This window comes from Euleptes europaea, chromosome 6, assembly GCF_029931775.1.
Source record: "Euleptes europaea isolate rEulEur1 chromosome 6, rEulEur1.hap1, whole genome shotgun sequence".
Taxonomy (NCBI): Eukaryota; Metazoa; Chordata; class Lepidosauria; order Squamata; family Sphaerodactylidae; genus Euleptes; species Euleptes europaea.
The window spans coordinates 10759478-10779856 of NC_079317.1; the positions used below are offsets into that span (position 1 = coordinate 10759478).

At 46.3% G+C, this 20379-nt stretch overlaps 1 protein-coding gene across 1 annotated transcript in view; it reads right to left on the bottom strand.

Moving 5' to 3' along the window:
* Positions 1-1868: 1868 nt before the first annotated feature.
* Positions 1869-20379, bottom strand: part of MTHFD1 (methylenetetrahydrofolate dehydrogenase, cyclohydrolase and formyltetrahydrofolate synthetase 1) — a 77941-nt gene continuing 59430 nt past the window's right edge. Inside the window, exons 24-27 of the mRNA XM_056851511.1 lie at positions 18170-18347; positions 11821-11928; positions 10447-10599; positions 1869-1958 (exon numbers count right to left, since the gene is read on the bottom strand). Coding sequence (XP_056707489.1) covers positions 1869-1958; positions 10447-10599; positions 11821-11928; positions 18170-18347 — 529 coding nt within the window. The remainder of the gene's footprint in view (positions 1959-10446; positions 10600-11820; positions 11929-18169; positions 18348-20379) is intronic.

Consider the following 20379-nt stretch of genomic DNA (forward strand, 5'->3'; position numbering starts at 1 on the left):
AGGAGAAAAGGCATGTTTCCAATAGCCCTTAACATAAAATCTGGAAGTTCCATATTGATTAGATATGCCATGTTTTTAATTAACATCCGTATCTTACACTGGGGGGTGGAAATGCTACCATTCTATATAAATTATTGCTACAATATCAGGAACGCTTTTTCCATTTCCTAAAAATTATCCTCTCTTTAGAGCCCCTTTAGGTCGTTACATTTAACCGTACATATAATAAATGCACTACATACGATCCTCCTGATATTAAAAAAATCACGGTTTTAAGTCTGACAGAGGCGAGACCCGTTATCTTCAGCCTCATGCATACCATGGCTGAAAACACACACATCACCCCTTTCAGATTATGGTGGTCATGCGTATCGGGAGGATCCCATGTTGTGCATTCTTTCCCCTCAGGGGGTAAAACCTAATTACTTTAAAGGGTTTCAGACTGTCTTGCTTGCTACGACATCCTCACTGGCTGTTGTAGAAAGGTGGTCACCCTGATTTTGACTAGGATACGCTTAAGCTTGCTCCCATTGCCCTTCTTGGCCATTTGGCCCCAGGGTTTACATTTTTTGCTTCCCCTTCTGTACCCACTGGCACCTCTCTCTACTCGTTGGGATCTCCAGTTAAAAGGAATTTACAGCAGCAGGTATCAAAGGAAACGTTTCTCTGTCTCAGACTCGGGATGGTTGCTGCCAGTAAGAGATGATATTGAGCTAGATGGACCAATGAGTTGACTTGGGGTAGCGAAATATAGTTCATCGGTATAAGGAAAAATAGTCCATACATTATGAGCGTGTGTTTATGTATACAGACACGTCAAGTTTCAGATATCACTTCATGCATCTTACAAAGTAGACTGTGGCCCATCAAACTTGACGCCAACCATTTTGAGCCTGCAGGCACATTTGGAATTTTGACACCAACATGGTGCCCATGGGCACGGCAACAAAATGGCTGCAGGAAAATGGCATTAGCTACCATTGGCAATTCTTACTTGGCATCAGTTGTGTACTAAATGCTTTACAGAATTTGGTCAGGGACTCAAGAGGGGCTTCAATAATAAATAATAAAATATAGAGGGTCTATTCAAGAGTGTTCTGGAAGGGAAGGAGGTATTTGTGAGAGTAGAGACCTCACAACGGGCCCCCTCCCATGCCGTTTCCTCATCCGTAAACACACATGATCCTGAAGCGCCCTGGGATCACACCGCAGGGAAGGCGGTGCTCACATAATGGTGCAGGAAGATGTGAACCAGTCCAGTCAGGATGGGAAGGGAGGAAATGAGGAAAAGTGACATGCGAATCAGCTCAATCACAACAGGAATGAGGAAACTACCACACTGTAAGGGTATGATGAGGTGCCATTCTCTGTCTCAGCATCCCTTAAGAACATAAAAAAGCCCTGCTGCATCAGACCAAGGCCCATCAAGTCCAGCAGTCCGTTCACCCAGTGGCCAACCAGGAGCCTCTAGGAAGCCCACAAGTAAGGCGACTGCAGCAGCACCATCCTGCCTGCGTTCCACAGCACCCAATGGAATAGGCATGCTCCTCTGATACTGGAGAGGGTATACATCGTGACAAATATTCATTTTGACTAGTAGCCATGGCTAGCCCTCTCCTCCATGAACACATCCACTACCTTCTTCAAGCCTTCCAAATTGGCAGCCATCCCCTCATCCTGCGGCAGGGAGTCCCCCAATTTAACTATGCTGTTGTGTGAAGAAATACTTCCTCTTGTCTGTTTTCAATCTCTTACCCTCCAGCTTCAGCAGATGACCCCGCAGTCTAGCATAAGCTCCCCTTGCTTATTTAAGAGCAACAGGTCATTCAACGAGCCTTGAAATACTCACCCTGGACTGTCAGTTCGTTCTAGAACAGGCCGGTCACGTCTCCCGTCACTGGGTCCAGATCGATGTCATAGAAGCAAGGCCTAGTAGGGAGTCCGGGCATCGTGCTCATCTGAAAGGAAAGGCAAACAGCACTGAGACTCTTTAACTATTTGACGGTCTTTTGTGAAAAGTATTCCATTCTATTTTCATCCTACCTGTCTCCCGAGGGAGCACAGAGCGATATAGGTTTGCCCCTCTTTGTCTGCCCAACAACCCTCTGAGGTAGGCTAGGCTGAGAAAGAATAACTATCCCCATGGCAGCATGGTTTAGTGGTTAAGAGCGGTGGACTCTAATTTGGAGAACCGGGTTTGATTCCTCACTCCTCCACATGAGCGGCAGACTCTAATCTGTTGAACCGGGTTGGCTTCCCTACTTCTCCACATGAAGCCTGCTTGGTGACCTTGCGCTAGTCACAGTTCTCTCCGAACTCTCTCAGCCCCACCTGCCTCACAAGGTGTCTGCTGTGGGGTGGGGAAGGCGATTGTAAGCCAGTTCGAGCCTCTTTAAAGGTAGAGAAAATCGGGGTATAAAAACCAACTGTTTCTTCTTCATCACATGGTGAGCTTCATGGTGCTCTGAATCCACATCGCCACAGTCCTACTGTAACCAGTGCACCCCTCTACTAAGGGGAAGGTTGTTGCCTCATTTCCCCCATAGGTAAAGCCTAGCATGAGACTGAAATGAAGGACTGCATCACACTGCCTGCCAGGGCATTGGCTAAAGGTACTTAATACATCGCCCTGACCTGGGTGCCCAGGCTGTCCCAAGCTTGTAAGGGCAGGGAAGCTAAGCAGGGTCGGCCCTGGTAAGTACTTGGATGGGAGACCACCAAGGAAGTCCAGGGTTGCTACACACAGAACATAAGAACATAAGAACATAAGAAAAGCCATGCTGGATCAGACCAAGGCCTATCGAGTCCAGCAGTCTGTTCACACAGTGTCCAGCCAGGTGCCTCTAGGAAGCCCACAAACAAGATGACTGCAGCAGCACTGTCCTGCCTGCGTTCTACAGCACCTAATATCAGAGGCCTGCTCCTCTGATCTTGGAGAGAGCAGGTATGCATCATGACTAGTTTCCATTTTTACTAGTAGCCATGAATACCCCCATCCTCCATGAACACATCCACTCCCCGTTTAAAGCCTTCCAAGTTGGCAGCCATCACCACATCCTGGGGCAGGTTCCACAATTTAACTATGCATTGGGTGAAGAAATACTTCCTTTTATCTGTTCTGAATCTCTCACCCTCCAACTTCAGCAGATGACCCCGCGTTCTAGTATTATGAGGGAGGGAGAAAAGCTTCTCCCTGTCCACTCTCCCCAAACCGTGCATAATTTTACAGAACCTCTATCATATCTCCCCTCAACTGCCTTCTTTCCAAGCTAAACAGCCCTAAGAGGCAAACCACCTCTGTTCATCCTCTTGCCTTGAAAACCCTATGGGGTTTCTGTAGGTCAGCTGTGACTTGATGGCACTTATACGTTAATGAAACACAAGCTCATCTGATTAGAACGTAGACGAGAGATTCCCTTGGAAACGCTACATAAGCTGCCTCGAGACCCAATCACCTGTGAGCCACGCCCATCTAATTCCCATTTTAAATCAGGCAAATGACTTCCCTGAAGCAACGTAAGCAAAACCTTAAGCTGGGCTAGGATCGGACTCCTGTGTTTCAAAGATCTTTTGGCTTGATATCCTGGCCACTCAACCGCACCAGGCAGCCAAGTCTTACAAGTGAGGCGGAACAGCAAAGCCACAAAGCCAATCTACTACCATCTGAAAATGGCTCCTGTCTGCCCCAGAACATTATGGGAACGAATTCTAGTCAGGGCTTCTTTTATTGCTGTGTTGAAAATCTGGCTGTGTCTTTAGCTCGGCTTGACTGCAAACCGAAAATTGGTCAGGACGCTGTCTTGATACAATCGAGAATCCTGGGGGACCCAGCATGCTTCTTAGGGTATGAGCTTTTGAGCTGATTCACACACCTGCCACAAGAAGCACGCATGGTTAGGGCTTAAGATGGCATCCACAGCCGCCTTTGCCACTGGGAATTTCAGCTTCGGTTCTGAGCGGCGCCTCGTGGAGGCAGCATGCACGACCGCGTCGAACGACAACGCCTGAAGATATTAGTGGGGCGTGCGTTAACAGAAGCGGCTACCAAGCAGACACAGGCTGGATTGTTTAGTAACCGATTTAACCATTTGCTCAAAAAACGTAAGATCGTATCCAAGAGTGAGAAAACATGCAAGGAGAATATCCTCTTTGCTTTCTTAAGAGAGTTCTGCAGAATCATCCTGACAGTTTGAGTAGTGAAGAACTTGCTGCGATTTTGAGAAACAGGGTTTTTCATTTCCCCTTCAAAAAGCTCAGGGCCAAAGAGGCTGGATGAAGCCCAGAAAAATGGCTGGACGAAGCCCAGAATGTTTGGCTGGACGAATATTTGGCTGGACGAAGCCCAGAAAAATGGCCACTGAACAACCTCTCCCACTCAGACGCTCCACCGTCCCTCCACGTCATTTGTCACAGGATCAGTGTGGGAGAGGTGGAGCATTTGATCCCATCTGCTCCTGTCTGCAGTCAGAAGAGATACAGGCCAGACACACCAGTCTGACATATTCTCTGACACTGTTTGCAAGGAATGGTCCTTGGTTTCATCCACGCGCTACATTTTCAGCAGTATGAATTAAATCTTATGTGCACAAAAATGAGCACAGGGAGTGATCTGATTCACTTTCCAAAAGAGAGAAGGGTCATTTTTTTTTTGCGTCTGTTCCAGTAGCCTCAGGAAATTGCTTCTGTCCCCGAGCATCAGCTAATCTAATTAAGTCCTTCTAGATTACGATATGAACTGCAGATTTGCGGCTATGCTATTATGTCCTGAAAATCCCTCTCCACCCCCCCTTTAAACACTGAACAGTCTAATGAAGATTTGGGGGGAAATGGGAAAACATCCTCACCTGAACACCTGAAGCTGCCTTATACTGAATCAGACCCTTGGTCCATCAAAGTCAGTACTGTCTACTCTGACCGGCAGCGGCTCTCCAGGGTCTCAGGCAGAGGTCTTTGACATCACCTACTTGCCTAGTCCCTTTAACTGGAGATGCCGGTGATTGAACCTGGGACCTTCTGCATGTCAAGCAGATGCTCTACCACTGAGGCACAACCCCTTCCTCACTTTATGACAATTTGGAAGAAAAGAATGGTATCAATTCCTGCTTTATTTTACAAAAACCATGTGAATTGGAAATCTCAGGTCCAGGCTGGGTGAAGAAAAACTGGTTGCCAACTTCATCACGCATGTGTGAACCCACGTAGAGGAGATCACCACAGCTGAACGCCTGAAGTTGCCTTCTACTGAATCAGACCCTTGGTCCATCAAGGTCAGTATTGTCTACTCAGACTGGCAGCAGCTCTCCAGGGTCTCAGGCAGGGGGTCTTTCCCATCACTTACTACCTGACCCTTTTAACTGGAGATGACAGGGGTTCAACTTCTGTAAGCCAAGCAGATGATCCAATGTTGAGCCATGGCTCCCTCCCCACACATGAAGCTGCAGTATAAGAAGAAGTTGGTTTTTATATGCTGACTTTCTCTACCACTTAAGGCAGAATCAAACCGGCTTACAATCACCTTCCCTTCCCCTCCCCAAAACAGAAGCCCTGTGAGGTAGGTGGGGCTGAGAGAGCTCTAACAGAGCTGTGACTAGCCCAAGGTCACCCAGCTGGCTTCGTGTGTTGGAGTGGGGAAACAAATCCAGTTCACCGGATTAGTGTCTGCCACTCATGTGGAGGAGTGGGGAATCAAACCTGGTTCTCCAGATCAGACTCCAAACCACCGCACTTGACCACTATACCACGCTGGCTCCCTGTATACTGAATCAGACCCTTAGTCCATCAAGCTCAGCACCGTCAACTCAAACTGGCAAGCGCTCTCCAAGGTATCATGCTGACGTCTTTCACATCACCTACTGCCTGATCCTTTTAATGGGAGATTGCACCTGGGACCTCCCTCATACCAAGCAGATGCTCTACCACTGAGCCACAGCCCCTTCCCAGCAGCCTTTGCTGCTGATGTGGGCAGGTTTTCCCACAACAATGAGAGGAAGGATCACAAACTACAGGAGTTTCGAATTTCTCTTGAGGGGGGGAGGGGAGCCACACTAGTGAAGGAGGGTCACAACCTTGTACTGAACAGGCGTACAATCAGGGGTCCTTTGACAAACCCTGACTCCAAATGAAACCAACCGGCTCAAACCCACAGGCTCTGCATCATCTCAAAGAGTTCTGTAATGATGTTAACAGGAGCACTGGCAGTGTGCTGAGTGAGTGGGTTGTAAAAATGTCAACTTTAAAAGGGGGTGGGGGAATAACCTGATTCTTTTAACGTTGGCACGACTGACATGCGCTAGTTACGCTCCCTTGTGGGCTTGCGGTTTGAAAAACGGAACGACGGCGACAGGAGGCCACATTTCACTTTCAGTCCCGGCCCACGCAGGGAGGGGAACCTGTGTGCCTAATCTATGGCTGCAGGAATAAAGGCTGGTTCCCTGTGCAGCCTACAGCTAAACAGGCACATGCGGCTTCTTGCAGCAGCTCCTGCACACCTATGCTGATGGCACGGATGCGAGTTTGTGCAACAACTGCAGGGGAACGCGCGAGTCACTTTCAATCACCTGAACTCGACTTGTCATAAGAACATAAGAAAAGCCCTGCTGGATCAGACCGAGGCCCATCAAGTACAGCAGTCTGTTCACACAGTGGCCAACCAGGTGCCTCCAAGAACCAACAAACGACTGCAGCAGCATTATCCTGCCTGTGTTCCACAGCACCTAATGTAATAGGCACACTCCTCTGATCCATGGATAGCCCTCTCCTCCATGAACGTGTCCACTCTTAAGAAGAAAAGCCATGCTGGATCAGAGCAAGGCCCATCAAGTTCAGCAGTCTGTTCACACAGGGGCCAACCAGGTGCTTCTCGGAAGCCCACAAACAAGACGACTGCAGCAGCATTGTCCTGCCTGTGTTCCACAGCACCTAATATAATAGGCACACTCCTCTGATACTATGCATCATGACTAGCATCTATTTTGACTAGTAGCCACAAATAGCCCTCTCCTCCATGAACTATGTCCATTACCCTCTTAAAGCCTTCCAAGTTGGCAGCCATCACCACATCCTGGGGCAGGGAGGCAACTTAAAAAAATCAAAGGGGAACTAACTATGAACACATGAAGCTGCCTCATACTGAATCAGACCCTTGGTCCATCCAAGTCAGTATTGTCTACTCAGACCGGCAGCGGCTCTCCAGGGCCTCAGGCAGAGGTCTTTCCCATCACCTACTTGCCTAGTCCATTTAGTTGGAGATGCCGGGGATTGAACCTGGGACCTTCTGCATGCCAAGTAATGCTCTACCACTGAGCCACAGCCCGTCACCAAGTATAGGTGACATGGCTTACATACAAGCCCCATCACTTATGATTTTGTATACACAGGGCTCTGCACAAAAATGTTACAGATCTACTGCTGCTTAATAATGTGATTTGATTGACAAGTGGCTTGCGGGCCCTCACAAATTTGACTCCAGCATGAACATGAAGCTGCCTTATACCGAAACAGACCATTGGTCCATCAAGTTCAGTATTGTCTACTCTGATTGGCAGCGACTCACCAGGGTCTCAGGCGGGGGTCTTTCACAACACCTACTATCAGTTCCTTTTAACTGGAGATGCCAGGGATTGAACCTGGGACCAGCATAGTGTAGTGGTTAAGAGCGGCGGAGACTAATCTGGTGAACCAGGTTGGTTTCCCCACTCCTACACATGAGGCTAGCTGGGTGACCTTGGGCTATTCACTGTTCTCTCTGAACTCTCTCAGCCCCACCTACCTCACAAGGTGTCTGTTGTGGGGAGAGAGGGAGGGAAAGGGAAGGTGATTGTAAACCGCTTTGAGACCCCCTTAAAGGTAGAGAAAAGGCGGGGTATAAAAATCAACTCTTCTTTTTCTTCTGCATGCCAAGAAGATGCTCTACCACTGAGCTGTGGCCCCTCCCTTCAAACACCTGGGAAAATTCCATCCTGAAGAACAACAGCGAAAGGACACATTCTGTCCTTTTGCTTAAGCTCAGTCACTGAGGTCAGTATTGTCTATTCTGACCAAGGTATCCCGCAACGAACCTTGTTTCAACTGGAGATGTTGAGGATGGAGCCCAAGACCATCTGTATACAAAGGGAGGACTCTGCCCCTGTCATATCCTATAAGTAAACCAATTGCAGACTGAATCTAGAAGCCTTCCACCACTCTGAAGCTATCTAGCTTTTTTCTGTCCTCCTGTTTGGGTACAGGGTTCGCTTCCCTTCCAGTTTGCCCTCACAACATCCCCATTAGGTAGTTTTGGGAGGGCAGCCATGTTGGTCTGTAGTGGAAGAGCTGGGTTTGAGTCCAGTAGCTTCTTCGAGATCAACAAGATCTTCAGGGTGTAAGCTTTCAAGAGTCAAAGATGTCAGACTGTATCTGATGACGGGAGCTCTGAAGGGGGAGGGGCTATGGCTCAGTGGTAGAGCCTCTGCTTGCCATGCAGAAGGTCCCAGGTTCAGTCCCCGGCATCTCCAGTTAAAGGGACTAGGCGAGTGGGCGATGTGAAAGACTTCTTCCTGAGACCCTGGAGAGCCGCTGCCGGTCTGAGTAGACAATACTGACTTTGATGGGCCAAGGGTCTGATTCAGTATAAGGTAGCTTCATGTGTTCATGCGACTCTCGAAAGCTCATACCCTGAAAATCTTGGTCTCTCAGGTGCTACGGGACTCAAATCTAGCCCATTAGGTTGGTTAGACCGAGAGAAAGACTGGCCTAAGATCACCCAGTGACCTTTCTGGCTAAAGAGGATTTGAACCTTTGCCTCCCAGGTCCTAGTCTGACACTCTAACCACAATGCCACACCGGCTGTTATGCAGCCTCGCCTTCTAAGAGCAACCATCCCGTTAACCTATCAACCTGTCCCCTCTTCTGTACCATATGGTTCAAAAAGCAAGTGCTACTGAAAGACTTGTGTAAGAAGCTCAGGGTTTTTAATTAAGACCCACACTGTCCAGGATCTGGCAAAGCCAAAACACGACCCAGTGTTTCAGTCTTCCGAACATTCCTGCAACATGTGCTTTTCTATTTATACCAGAGAACGTTCTTTGCTAAAAGAGCCCACATCTCAGAAGAAAGCATCTTGGAACCTTCCCTTCCCTGGTCTTCTTAAAACCTTCAAAAAAGGTTTTAAGAAAAATTACAAACCCCCCTCTTCACTACTTGGATAGAGATCATTACTAACCGGGCTGCTAATCTAATTTAGTGTGTTGGAGGTTTTCCTTTTTAAAAAATAAAGATTGTAACAATATATGAACTATGTTGAAGGAAAATTGTTCCATGCACATATGAAACCACTCTCACAAACCCTACCGACTTCCCTGCCGCTCATCCGCCTTACTATTAAATCACTGGTGGTGGTGGAAAGTGCTGAATATTGAGTACAATATTCAATATAAATCAGTCCAAAAAGGAGAATCTTCCAAGCAAAAACTTCAATGTCCAACTGAGCGCTGGTTACTTCCAATATCAGGCAACTGTACTGAATACTGTATATGTATATTGACATCTATCTTTGGATTTGAAAAGTCCATTTTGGATTTCTCTGGACTATATGCAGGTATTGAGTCCATTTTGGATTTCAATACAATTTGGATGAGTGGACATTTTGCTTGGCATCTTGTACTCTTTTCATATGCAACCTCCAGGTTGGGCCTGGAGCTCCCCCAGAATTACAACTGATCTCCAGGCGACAGAGATCAAGTCCCCTGGAGAAAAAGGCTGCTTTGGAGAGTGGACTCTATGACATCATACCCAGCTCAGGCCCCTCCCACTGCCTTCACAAGACTCCACCCCAAATACCCAGGGTTTCCCAACCAAGAGCAGGCAACCCTAACTATTGGGCATGCACATGATTAAGAATAGCCCATATAAGGGGCCAAATGGCAGGGCAGTAAGGAAGCACCAGGTCTTCTCCAGGCTGCAGAGGAGAGAGTTGAGAAGACAGGAGGAAGAAGGGGCGGTTAACCCCCTTCCCCCTCTCTCTGCTACCCTGGGGTCTCGGCTGGAACCACAGAGGTGGACAGGGAGAGAAGAAGAAGAAGAGTTGGTTTTTATATGCCAACTTTCTCTACCACTTAAGGAAGAATCAAACCAGCTTACAGTCACCTCCCCTTCCCCTCCCCACAACAGACACCCTGTGAGGTAGGTGGGGCTGGGAGAGCTCTAAGAGAGCTGTGACTAGCCCAAGGTCACCCAGCTGGCTTCATGTGAAGGAGTGGGGAAACCGACCCGGATCACCAGATTAGCGCCCGCCGCTCATGTGGAGGAGTGGGGAATCAAATCCGGTTCTTCAGATCAGAGTCCTCCGCTCCAAACCACCACTCTTAACCACTACACCAAGCTGGACCATGCAGGCACAAATCCACTGGATCCCCACGCTATGGGATCCAACGTTTGTCAACCCAACACTTCCAAGTACCGGGTACTCACCGTTCCTACTAACGGATATAAGAATCCTGCACCCACGCTGGCTCTGATGTCTCTGATGGGCAGGATGAAACCCGTGGGCACGCCTTTCCGTTCTGGGTCATGGGATAGCGACAGGTGGGTTTTAGCCATGCAGATGGGCAAGTTTCCAAACCCCTGCGTGACAAAAAGATGAGGTTAAAGATGCAGAAGAACAGGGCAGTGTTTGAATGGCGTGTGCCAGTAAAAAACTATGTAATCACTCCAATTAAGTTTGTTCAGCTCTGTCACCCTCGATCTAAACAGATCGGTCCTATCACTAATTGATTTATTCATCCACCACCTGCTAGATTGTTCTTGTCAGTCACACACACATTCTGTTCTTTTCCATCTAGTAATTAAGGGAACTTTAAAAAAAAGAAAAGAATTGTCACCAGAGACGGCTATTGTGAATGGGACACAGGTAATTTTGTATACGTTGGGGCTCTGCAAACAAGTGTCACAAATCCACAGCTACTTATTATCATGATTTGATTTACAAGAAACTTACACATATATACACACAAATCTGATTCTAGCACTTTGGAACTGAAGCGTCAACTGAGATCTTCAACTGAAATCAAACCCATCCCTTCAGAAGGGCGTGTTCTACCAACTAGGGTTGCCAGTTCCGGGTTAGGATATACCTGGAGATTCGGGGGGGTTGGAGTCTGAGGAGGGCGGGGTTTGGGGAGGGGAGGGACTTCAATGCCATAAAGTCCAACTGCCAAAGCGGCCATTTTCTCCAGGGGAACTGATTTCTATCAGCTGGACGTCAGTTGTAATAGCGGGAGATCTCCAGCCACCACCCGGAGGTTGGTAACCCTCTCTACCACTGAGACACAGGTCCTCATCAACCACTTTGCAAACTGGTAAATGGGACAATTACTGGTTCATGCTCCTCTCCATGAGAAGTTGAAGAGCCACGCTCAGAAGAAACAAAGTCCTCATTATTACGGTAGCCATTTCAGGGGTGGGAAATTTCTGGAGATTCTAGGGGTGAAGCATGGGGAGGGAGGGGTTTGAGGAAGGGAGGGACTTCAGTCATGTTTAATGCCTTAGAGTCTTCCCTCAAAAGCGGCTGTTTTCTCCAAGGGAATGGATCTCTGTCGTCTGGAGACCAGTTGTAATTCAGAAGATCTCCAGGCCCCACATGGAGTTTGGCAACCCTACTTAGTATCAATGTTGGATGAGAGAAGAATTAGCTCAAACATGCTAACGTGATGCATTTTCTTTTCCTGGTGGATTTCTCTTCTGCAACACACTATTTCTGCAGCTGTGCCCAACTCAGGCTGAGCACGCGTGATCAGAACTTGCGTTTAGTTAAAAAAAAGCAAAACCCAGTTTTTGCAAGCTTACCTGCTTAGTGTACAACATGACTTTCTGCTCTGCTTCGGGCAGCAATTCAACATCATCTGCCCCATATATTTTCTGTGCAATAATTTTGATCTTATCTAGAATTGGCAGCTAGGAGAGAAAAAACAAACAGAAAAAGAAATCTCAGGCGGCTCTTCCAATATTTCTCCTACTCCTACTGGATTCTGAATGAAGACACAGGGGCCTCTAAGAATGTAATTTACAACAATCTGGAAGAAAGAATACCGCAGACTGTACTTATGTATTTATTTCCTTTAGGAGATTTCTATGCTGCCTCTCCAGAGTCCGACTGCAACAGAATAGGGCCAGGGAAAAGGAAGGTTGGCACGGTCTGTTTAGATCAGTGATTCCCCAACGTGAAGAAGAGTTGGTTTTTATATGCCGACTTTCCCTACCACTTAAGGAAGAATCAAACCGGCTTATAATCACCTTCCCCCACCCCCACAACAGACACCCTGTGAGGTAGGTGAGGCTGAGAGCTGTAACTAGCACAAGGTCACCCAGCTGGCTTCGTGTGTAGGAGGGGAAACCAATCCAGTTCACCAGATTAGCCTCCGCCGCTCATGTGGAGGAGTGGGGAATCAAATGCGGTTCCCCAGATCAGAGTCCACCGCTCGTAACCACTACACCACGCTGGCTCCCATGGTGTCCTGGGCACTATAGGGTATCTGACGAAGGGAACTTCGACTCTTGAAAGCTTATCCCCTGGAAATCTTGTTGGTTTTAAGGTGCTACTGGATTCAAATCTTGTCCTTCTACTGCAGAACAACATGGCTACTCTCCTGAAACTGAGCATCACGGCATATTATTGATGGGTTTCCTGGTGCCTACTTCCCTCTCTTCCCCAAAGCAAAGAGCTAACCTTGGCTTTATTGCAAAAGGAGGTGCTTCAGCAAAGCCTAAGAGGTGTCATCTTTGTGTACGCAGGGAGCCTCCATTTGGAAAACAGCTGCCGCCATCATAGGAAGATACTCGGCTGTGGAACTGTTCGGCACCTTAACTCCAGCCCGTTTTGTGGTGGCACTCACTACCCATTCTCAAAACCCCCAAAGTGATCACGGGTTCAATAAAATCGGGGACCCCTAATTTAAATTATTACCTAGAGGCACCGAAGCAAATGTCTGGTCGACTGGAGTTTCCCTTGCTGCAAAATTCAGTGCAGGGATAACAACAGAAGGGAATCAAATGACGCTGATACACCTCTGGCCCTGAGTGATCGCAAGCGTTTTCTTTAAAATATCCATCAAATCACAGTGTTTATCTGAATTCTTTCCTAGAGCTTTGGACAAGGCAATCAGATTTGAGATATTTGGGACAAATGTACGGCTGTGTGCCTTTTGTTTCAGGTTCAGGTTTAATAAACCTGGAATTTTTCAAAAAATATAAGGGATTTGGCTTTTTCGAATAATCAAAAAATTTCAGGTTTAGTAAACCTGAACCTGAAAAATGCACAGCACGCAGCTGAACGCAGATCCCCACTGCCTGCACTTCCAAAGTCCACTTGGAGGCTGCAGCCAGAGATATGAATGCAGAGATATGAATGCAGCAGTGAGGACTCAGCCAGCAGGTGAGGGGGGAGGGAGGAGGGGAGTGGGGAAATGGCAGCAGGGCCAAAGCAGCCCCAAATAATGCCAGAAAAAACGATATTGTTCAGGATCAGCTTTTTCGGCTCCGTTTTATTGCCGGCGATGTTTTTTTACAGGTTAAACTTCCCCCTCCCTGAAAAAATATTTTTCGGGGCTTTTTTTCTGTTCAGCTTAAGCTAAATGCACAGGCCTAGACAAATGACTCTACATCGTTCCAAGGACATTAGAGAGTGATTCGATTACACTGCTGACAACAGAGTATGAATTAGATTTGGTCTGAAGTCAGATTTGTGCGTGTGTCAGGCTGGAGACGGAGGAAGGATGGGGGGGATACAGTTATTGTTGAAAACCAAGGCTGGTTTTAAAAATCCCAAACCCCTGAATATCTGCAACATGCTTCAATGAATATACTTCAGGAGACTTTGGACGATTTTGGAAAAGTATCAGGCTTTAAAGTGAATCAAGAAAAAACAAAGATAATATTTAAAAATTTATCGGAAACACAGCAACAGGAATTTATATCATATACTGGCTGGGAGAAAGCTAACAAAGTTAAATACCTGGGAATTTGGATTACTGCAAAGAATAAAGATCTGATAACCAACAATTACCTCAAGTTATGGGGTAAGATTAAAACTGATATGATTATTTGGTCAAACAAAAAATTGTCACTAATGGGACGTATTTCAACGATCCAAATGAATGTCTTACCGAGGATGCTCTTCTTATTCCAAAATTTACCAATAATATCACAAACTAAATATTTTGAAACTTGGAGGAAAGACATTTCAAACTTCATCTGGCAAGGGAAAAAACCAAGGACTGCTTATAAATACTTGGTGGATCTAAAAACTAGAGGAGGTTTAGCACTGCCTAATTTTCAACTCTATGCTGAAGCGGCAGCTTTAGTATGGCTAAAAGACTGGATGAACTTGTCAAATATACGTTTGTTAGACTTGGAAGGTTATAATAATTTAAGTGGATGGCATGGTTATTTGTGGTATGATAAAATTAAATTACAAGCAACATTTCGTAATCATATAATCAGGTCCTCTTTACTTCGTATCTGGATGAGATATAAACACATTTTGGAACCAGAAACACCGATGTGGATATCGCCTCAAGAAATGCTAACTTTGCGCCCACTTAGACCAGTCAAATTTATTACTTATCAAGATCTAATTAATTGGGAAGGAAAGAAATGCTCACTAAAAGACTTTCAACTTCTTAAGGATGATTTACAATGGCTCCAATACTACCAAATCAAATCAGTTTTTGTACAAGATGCTAAAAAAGGTTTTTCTAAAGAAAAATCTTCTTTTCAAAGGATTTTACTAGATAATAATACAAAACTGATCTCTAAAATGTATAATCTCCTTTTAATAATATATTGTGAGCAGGATACGATTAAACCAACTATGATCGATTGGGCTCAAAATGTGGGACATGATATTGTTTTAAATAAATGGGAAAGATTATGGTTCAAAGATCTAAAAGGAATAAAAGCACAGTCAGTGCGAGAAAATATTTATAAAATGATGTATAGATGGTACCTAACACCCAAGAAAATTGCAAAGATTTATAAAACGATGTCCCCTACTTGTTGGAAATGTAACAAAGAAATTGGTTCCTTTTACCACATGTGGTGGACCTGTGACAAAGCCAAAGACTTCTGGGACATGATTTATAATGAATTGAGATTAATACTACAAAAGAATATACCCAAAACACCAGAAATGATGCTATTGAGTATGATTCCAGACGACTTAGCAATACAAAGAACTTTTTTGATTTATGCCACAACAGCTGCGAGACTGCTTTATGCAGCGAAATGGAAAGGGCTAGAAACTCCTGAGAAAAAAGACTGGATTGTTAAAATGTTTGAAGTGGCAGAAATAGCAAAACTCACAGCCATTCTAAATGAAGAAAATGACGTTCGGTTTTTGGGGGAATGGGGGGCGTGGATGCATTATTGTGAATATGAGTTAAAAATGGGAAGAATACTTTCTAATCTGATCCAGAGGATTATTTCTGATCTTTTTTATAATGATTAAGTATAAGTATATTTACTAACAGATTATGGTTTTTTTTTCCTATATATGGTATTGATAGTTTATTAAGATTAGATTACCTACGACGGGATGAACTTTTTATTAAGAGGCAGATAGAGGTGAAGGGGAAGTCTAAAAACTTTTCCATTTTTCTTTTTTTATTATATGATATGGAACTATAACAACTTTAAGTTAGAATTGAAATTTGATATTATTATAGATGTTGTTCAATGTAATGGAAAACTTCTAGTATAAAACCTAATAAAAATTTATATATAAAAAAAAAGAATATCTGCAACATGCTTTATAAAGACTAAGTACTTTTGAATGCCAGGCTATTGGTCCATATAGATCAGCATAATTAGGGGAAGGGCTGTGGCTCAGTTATAGAGTTTCTACTTGGCATGCAGAAGGTCCCAGGTTCAATCCCTGGCATCTCTAGTTAAAGGGACTAGGCAGATAGGTGATGTGAAAGACCTCTGCCTGAGACCCAGGAGAGCCACTGCCAGTCTGAGTAGACAATACTGACTTTGATGGACCGGGGTCTGATTCAGCATAAGGCAGCTTCATGTGTTCATAATTACTCTGATTGGCAAGGACACTCCAGTGTCCTGGGCAGGGAAGGGTCTTTTTCCAGGGTCTTGGGCAGAGAAGGGTCTTCGCATCATCCTCAATTAAGAGTTATTAGCTGAATGTAGTAGAGATCATGCCATTTTGTTCTTCACGTTTGTTGATGTTATACACATCCTGAAACGCATCACATACAAGGTCAGTTTGAACTGAAAATTAGGGATGGTTCTAAGGAAGGGGAGGGTTGTTATAGAAAGAGTTATTTTATGGACATCATAACTTTATTTTTTTAAAAATTGATGTCAACCCAGGTGTGAGCCGTGAGCCATGTTTTAAGGCACATGGATAAACTATTTTAACATAAAACCATACAGAATGTAAGTTACCGTATTTTTCGCTCCATAAGACGCACCTGACCATAAGACGCACCTAGTTTTTAGAGGAAGGAAAACAAGAAAAATATTCTGCCGAATAAAGACCTCCGTCCGGTTTCCAGGGAGTTCCTAGAAGCCGGGCGGGGGTCTTTAAACTGCTCTGCGCTGCCTGCCTAGGCAGAGCAGAACAGTTTTACCTCCCCCTCTTCCCGGTCTGAGGCTCAGCTGTTGGGCGGGGACCCGCCTGGCTTCTAGGGACTCCCTGGAAGCCGGGCGGGGGGGGGGGTCTTGAAAGTGCTCTGCACTGCCTGGGATGGAAACTGAGCCTCGGGACCTGGAAGCGCTGGGGGGAGGTTAAACTCATCCGCGCTGCCATCCCAGGCAGCGCAGAGCAGTTTAAAGACCCCCCCGCCCAGCTTCTAGGGACTCCCTGGAAGCCCATGGGAGGGTCTTTAAACTCCTCCGCGCTGCTATTCCAGGCAGCGCAGAGCACTTTCAAGACCCCCCCGCCCGGCTTCCAGGGAGTCCCTAGAAGCCGGGCGGGGGGGGGGGGTGTCTTTAAACTGCTCTGCGCTGCCTGGGATGGCAGCGCGGAGGAGTTTAACCTCCCCCCAGCGCTTCCAGGTCCCGAGGCTCAGTTTCCATCCCATTTCCTAGGCAGGCAGCGCGAAGCAGTTTAAATACCCCGCCTCCCAGCCGGCCGTCGGGGTGGCGAATGCCAGTGGCGCGCCCAGCCAGCTGGCGGGAGTCCGCACATTCGCTCCATAAGACGCACCGACATACCTCACTTTTGAGGAGGAAAAAAGTGCGTCTTATGGAGCGAAAAATATGGTAAATACATAATTTCAAGAATTTTTTTAAATTATCTTTTAAAAAAATTAGATTAAAAAAAAATTTGGTTATATAATTTATTAAGTTAATAGTAATTGATTTTTTACCCCTCTTTTTTCTCCTTCCAAAAGGCTTTTATATTTTTTACCTTGTACAACTTATGTGCCAGGATGGGTATTATAAAATTGTGTATGTATGGCCACCGAGGAATGCCTGCAAAAGGCTAAAACACGTCTGGTCAGTTTTGGGTCATTTTATGTACTAACATCAACATGACTTGGAAATATTTGTAACAATGTTTGTGCTTTTTAGGAAGCCTGTATATTAGGCCCTGGGTTTTTAAATACAATTGTGCACAATTCATAATAAAATTAGATGTATTACTTACTATATTAGAAAGTGTTTAGCTCAACCCCTTTGGTTTCTACCATATAGACTGGCATAATCTACTCTTATTGGCCAGTGTCTTGGGCAAAGAAGGGTCTTTTTCCAGGTCCTGCTACCTGCTTTTTGCATGGACACGCCGGAGACGGAACCTGGGACCTGCTGCCTGAAAAATCTACCTGCAAAACCATACTGCACCACGGAACCACAGCCCTTCCTACGGCTCTGCCTCGTGCGCCTAAACTGGGAGTGTCCCTCGTTCTACAAGCACAAAAATAAATGGGATAAATCCAGTTTTGTATGCTTTTAAACTTAAATCCTGATAATATATGTAGATGTAGATGATTTATATTCTACTCTGGGATACGTTTCAAGGCTGCCAAGACCCGTGTCAGTTTGGCGTAGGGGGAGAGTGTTCAGCGCCAGAGTCCCTGCCAACCCGACTACGCTCCCTTTTCTTCCTCATACCTTTATATCCCCGCCAAATGACGATCTTACAAGGAACAACCACGCAGGTTTACATACGAATTCTCACCTCCACATCATACAAGAATCTGAAGTTGTTCGGGGCCTGGGACGCCTGCTGTACTGCTTCCGCCAACGCCAAGGCTCCTTTCCCCCCATCGGCCCAGTGGGTGCATTTCACAGCATCGAAAGCTCCGGCTTCCTTTGCCCGGTGCATGACCAGCTGCAACTCCGCCTCCGTGTCGGATCTGTAAAAATATCCATTTACGAGTGACAGCGGGAAGCAGTTGGTTTTCCTTGGACTGCGGACAGCCTAGCGTACAGAATAATACAGAACAGATCCAACGCCTCTTTCTAAAGGACAAGTAATTAAGCCAGTGGAACTCACTGCCACAGGATGTAGCTGGCTTTCAGAAATGCTCTGTGGCTCCTTGGGAAGCCCTCCATGCTCCCTTCTCCACATCAAACTCTCCTTCCCTTCTGTTGTTAAGCACTCACCAGGGCATACTGTCATGGCGGCAGAGATGAATGCTTACCTCAACCAGGTTTTGGTTTGCAAACCCTGATGAAAACTAACCATGGTTGAGCATTACACGACTCCATGATTAATGCTGGGAGAATTTGCATGGAGGGAAGAAAGAGGAAAGAATATGTGACCCAGCAGGGTGCTTCCAATTTAACCATTGTGATAGTTTGTGATAAAAGATTGTGATATGTTAACATTTACACCAGGGTTTGCAGCCTCTAGGTCAGTGGTTCCCAAAGTGGGCAATACCACCCCCTGGGGGGCGGTGGGATTACCTTGGGGGGCACTACGAGGCAAGAGGGCTGCGGGGGTGGGGTGCTAGAGGTAGCCCCCTTCAACTGTTTTGTTGGATAGGGTAGGGGGTGCTGGGGTTCGGTTTGTGGGACCAAGGAGGTGGTGGCCAGAAATGTTTGGGAACCATTGCTCTAGGTGAATTAGGATTTGTGAAGGAACTGGTAGCAGCCAGCTCAGCTCCAATGAGCCAAAGAGGATGTACACCATAAATCTTTTATGCTGGAAGGAGAAGAAGGCAGGGATTCATTCATGGGTTGTTTTTTTTACTCTATTAATGTCTGCCGCAAACCATTAAGCCCTTAAATCTTCATCCCATCATTGCCTTATTCAATTTGGCTGGTAAGCATTAAGGGAATGAAGGCATTGCCTGGTTAACCAAGGCATTCTGCTTTATCAAGGTCCAAAATTAAGATGTGGAACATGAGAGCAGAAAGTCGTTAGTGGGAATCTCTTTGAGGCACCTTCTGGACAGCTCAGGGCAACATGACGCGGCTGCATATAAGACACAGGTTGGTTTTATCCACACCCAGAAATGGCTTTTGCCGCCTGGCTGTCCTGCCACTTTCCAAGCACTACAGCTGCTCGCATGTGTGAACTGTCCAGCTGATCCTCACAGTTCGGTCTCCTGTGGGCTTCTTCCCCTTTCCTCAACCAGGTTTTGGGAAAGGGAGGGGCTGTGGCTCAGTGGTTGAGCATCTGCTTGCAGAAGGTCCCAGGTTCAATCCCCAGCATCTCCAGTTAAAGGGACTAGGCAAGTAGGTGATGTGAATAGACCTCATTGGCCTGAGACCCTGGAGAGCCGCTGCCGGTCTGAGTAGACAATACTGACTTTGATGGACCACGGGTCTGATTCAGTATAAGGCAGCTTCATGTGTTTCCCTCCTGGCCCTGAGGGTCGACCAGACCTAGGTTTCCTTTGGGTGTTCCCAATTCCTAGAGACCCAAAACGGGAATATGGGAGCCCATCTGAATATGCCCTTTTCACCATGACACTGGAGCCACTCAGCTGTTTGGAACACTGCTAAGTCCCTGAGATGCTATTATGCCTCGGGGGCTTGTCTCATTCTTCACTGGTAAGGACTAGACCAGCATCCTCATTTCCAATTGGCCAACCAGTTACCCTGGGGGGCCAACAATAGGACATAGATGTCAAGGACTTGTCCTGAGATCACCTCCTCTCCTCCTTGCTGTACTGGTATTTACAGATTTGCTGCCTCTGTATACAGAGAGCAAGCGTGGTGTAGTGCTTAAGAGCGGCGGACTCTAATCTGGAGAACCGGGTTTGATTACCCACCCCTCCGCATGAGCAGCGGACTCTAATCTGAAGAACCAGGTTGGTGTCCGCTCTCCTTCACAACAAGCCTGCTGGGTGACCCTGGGACAGTCACAGTTCTCTCCGAACTCTCTCAGCCCCACCTACCTCACAAGGTGTCTGTTGTGAGGAGGGGCAAGGAAGGTAA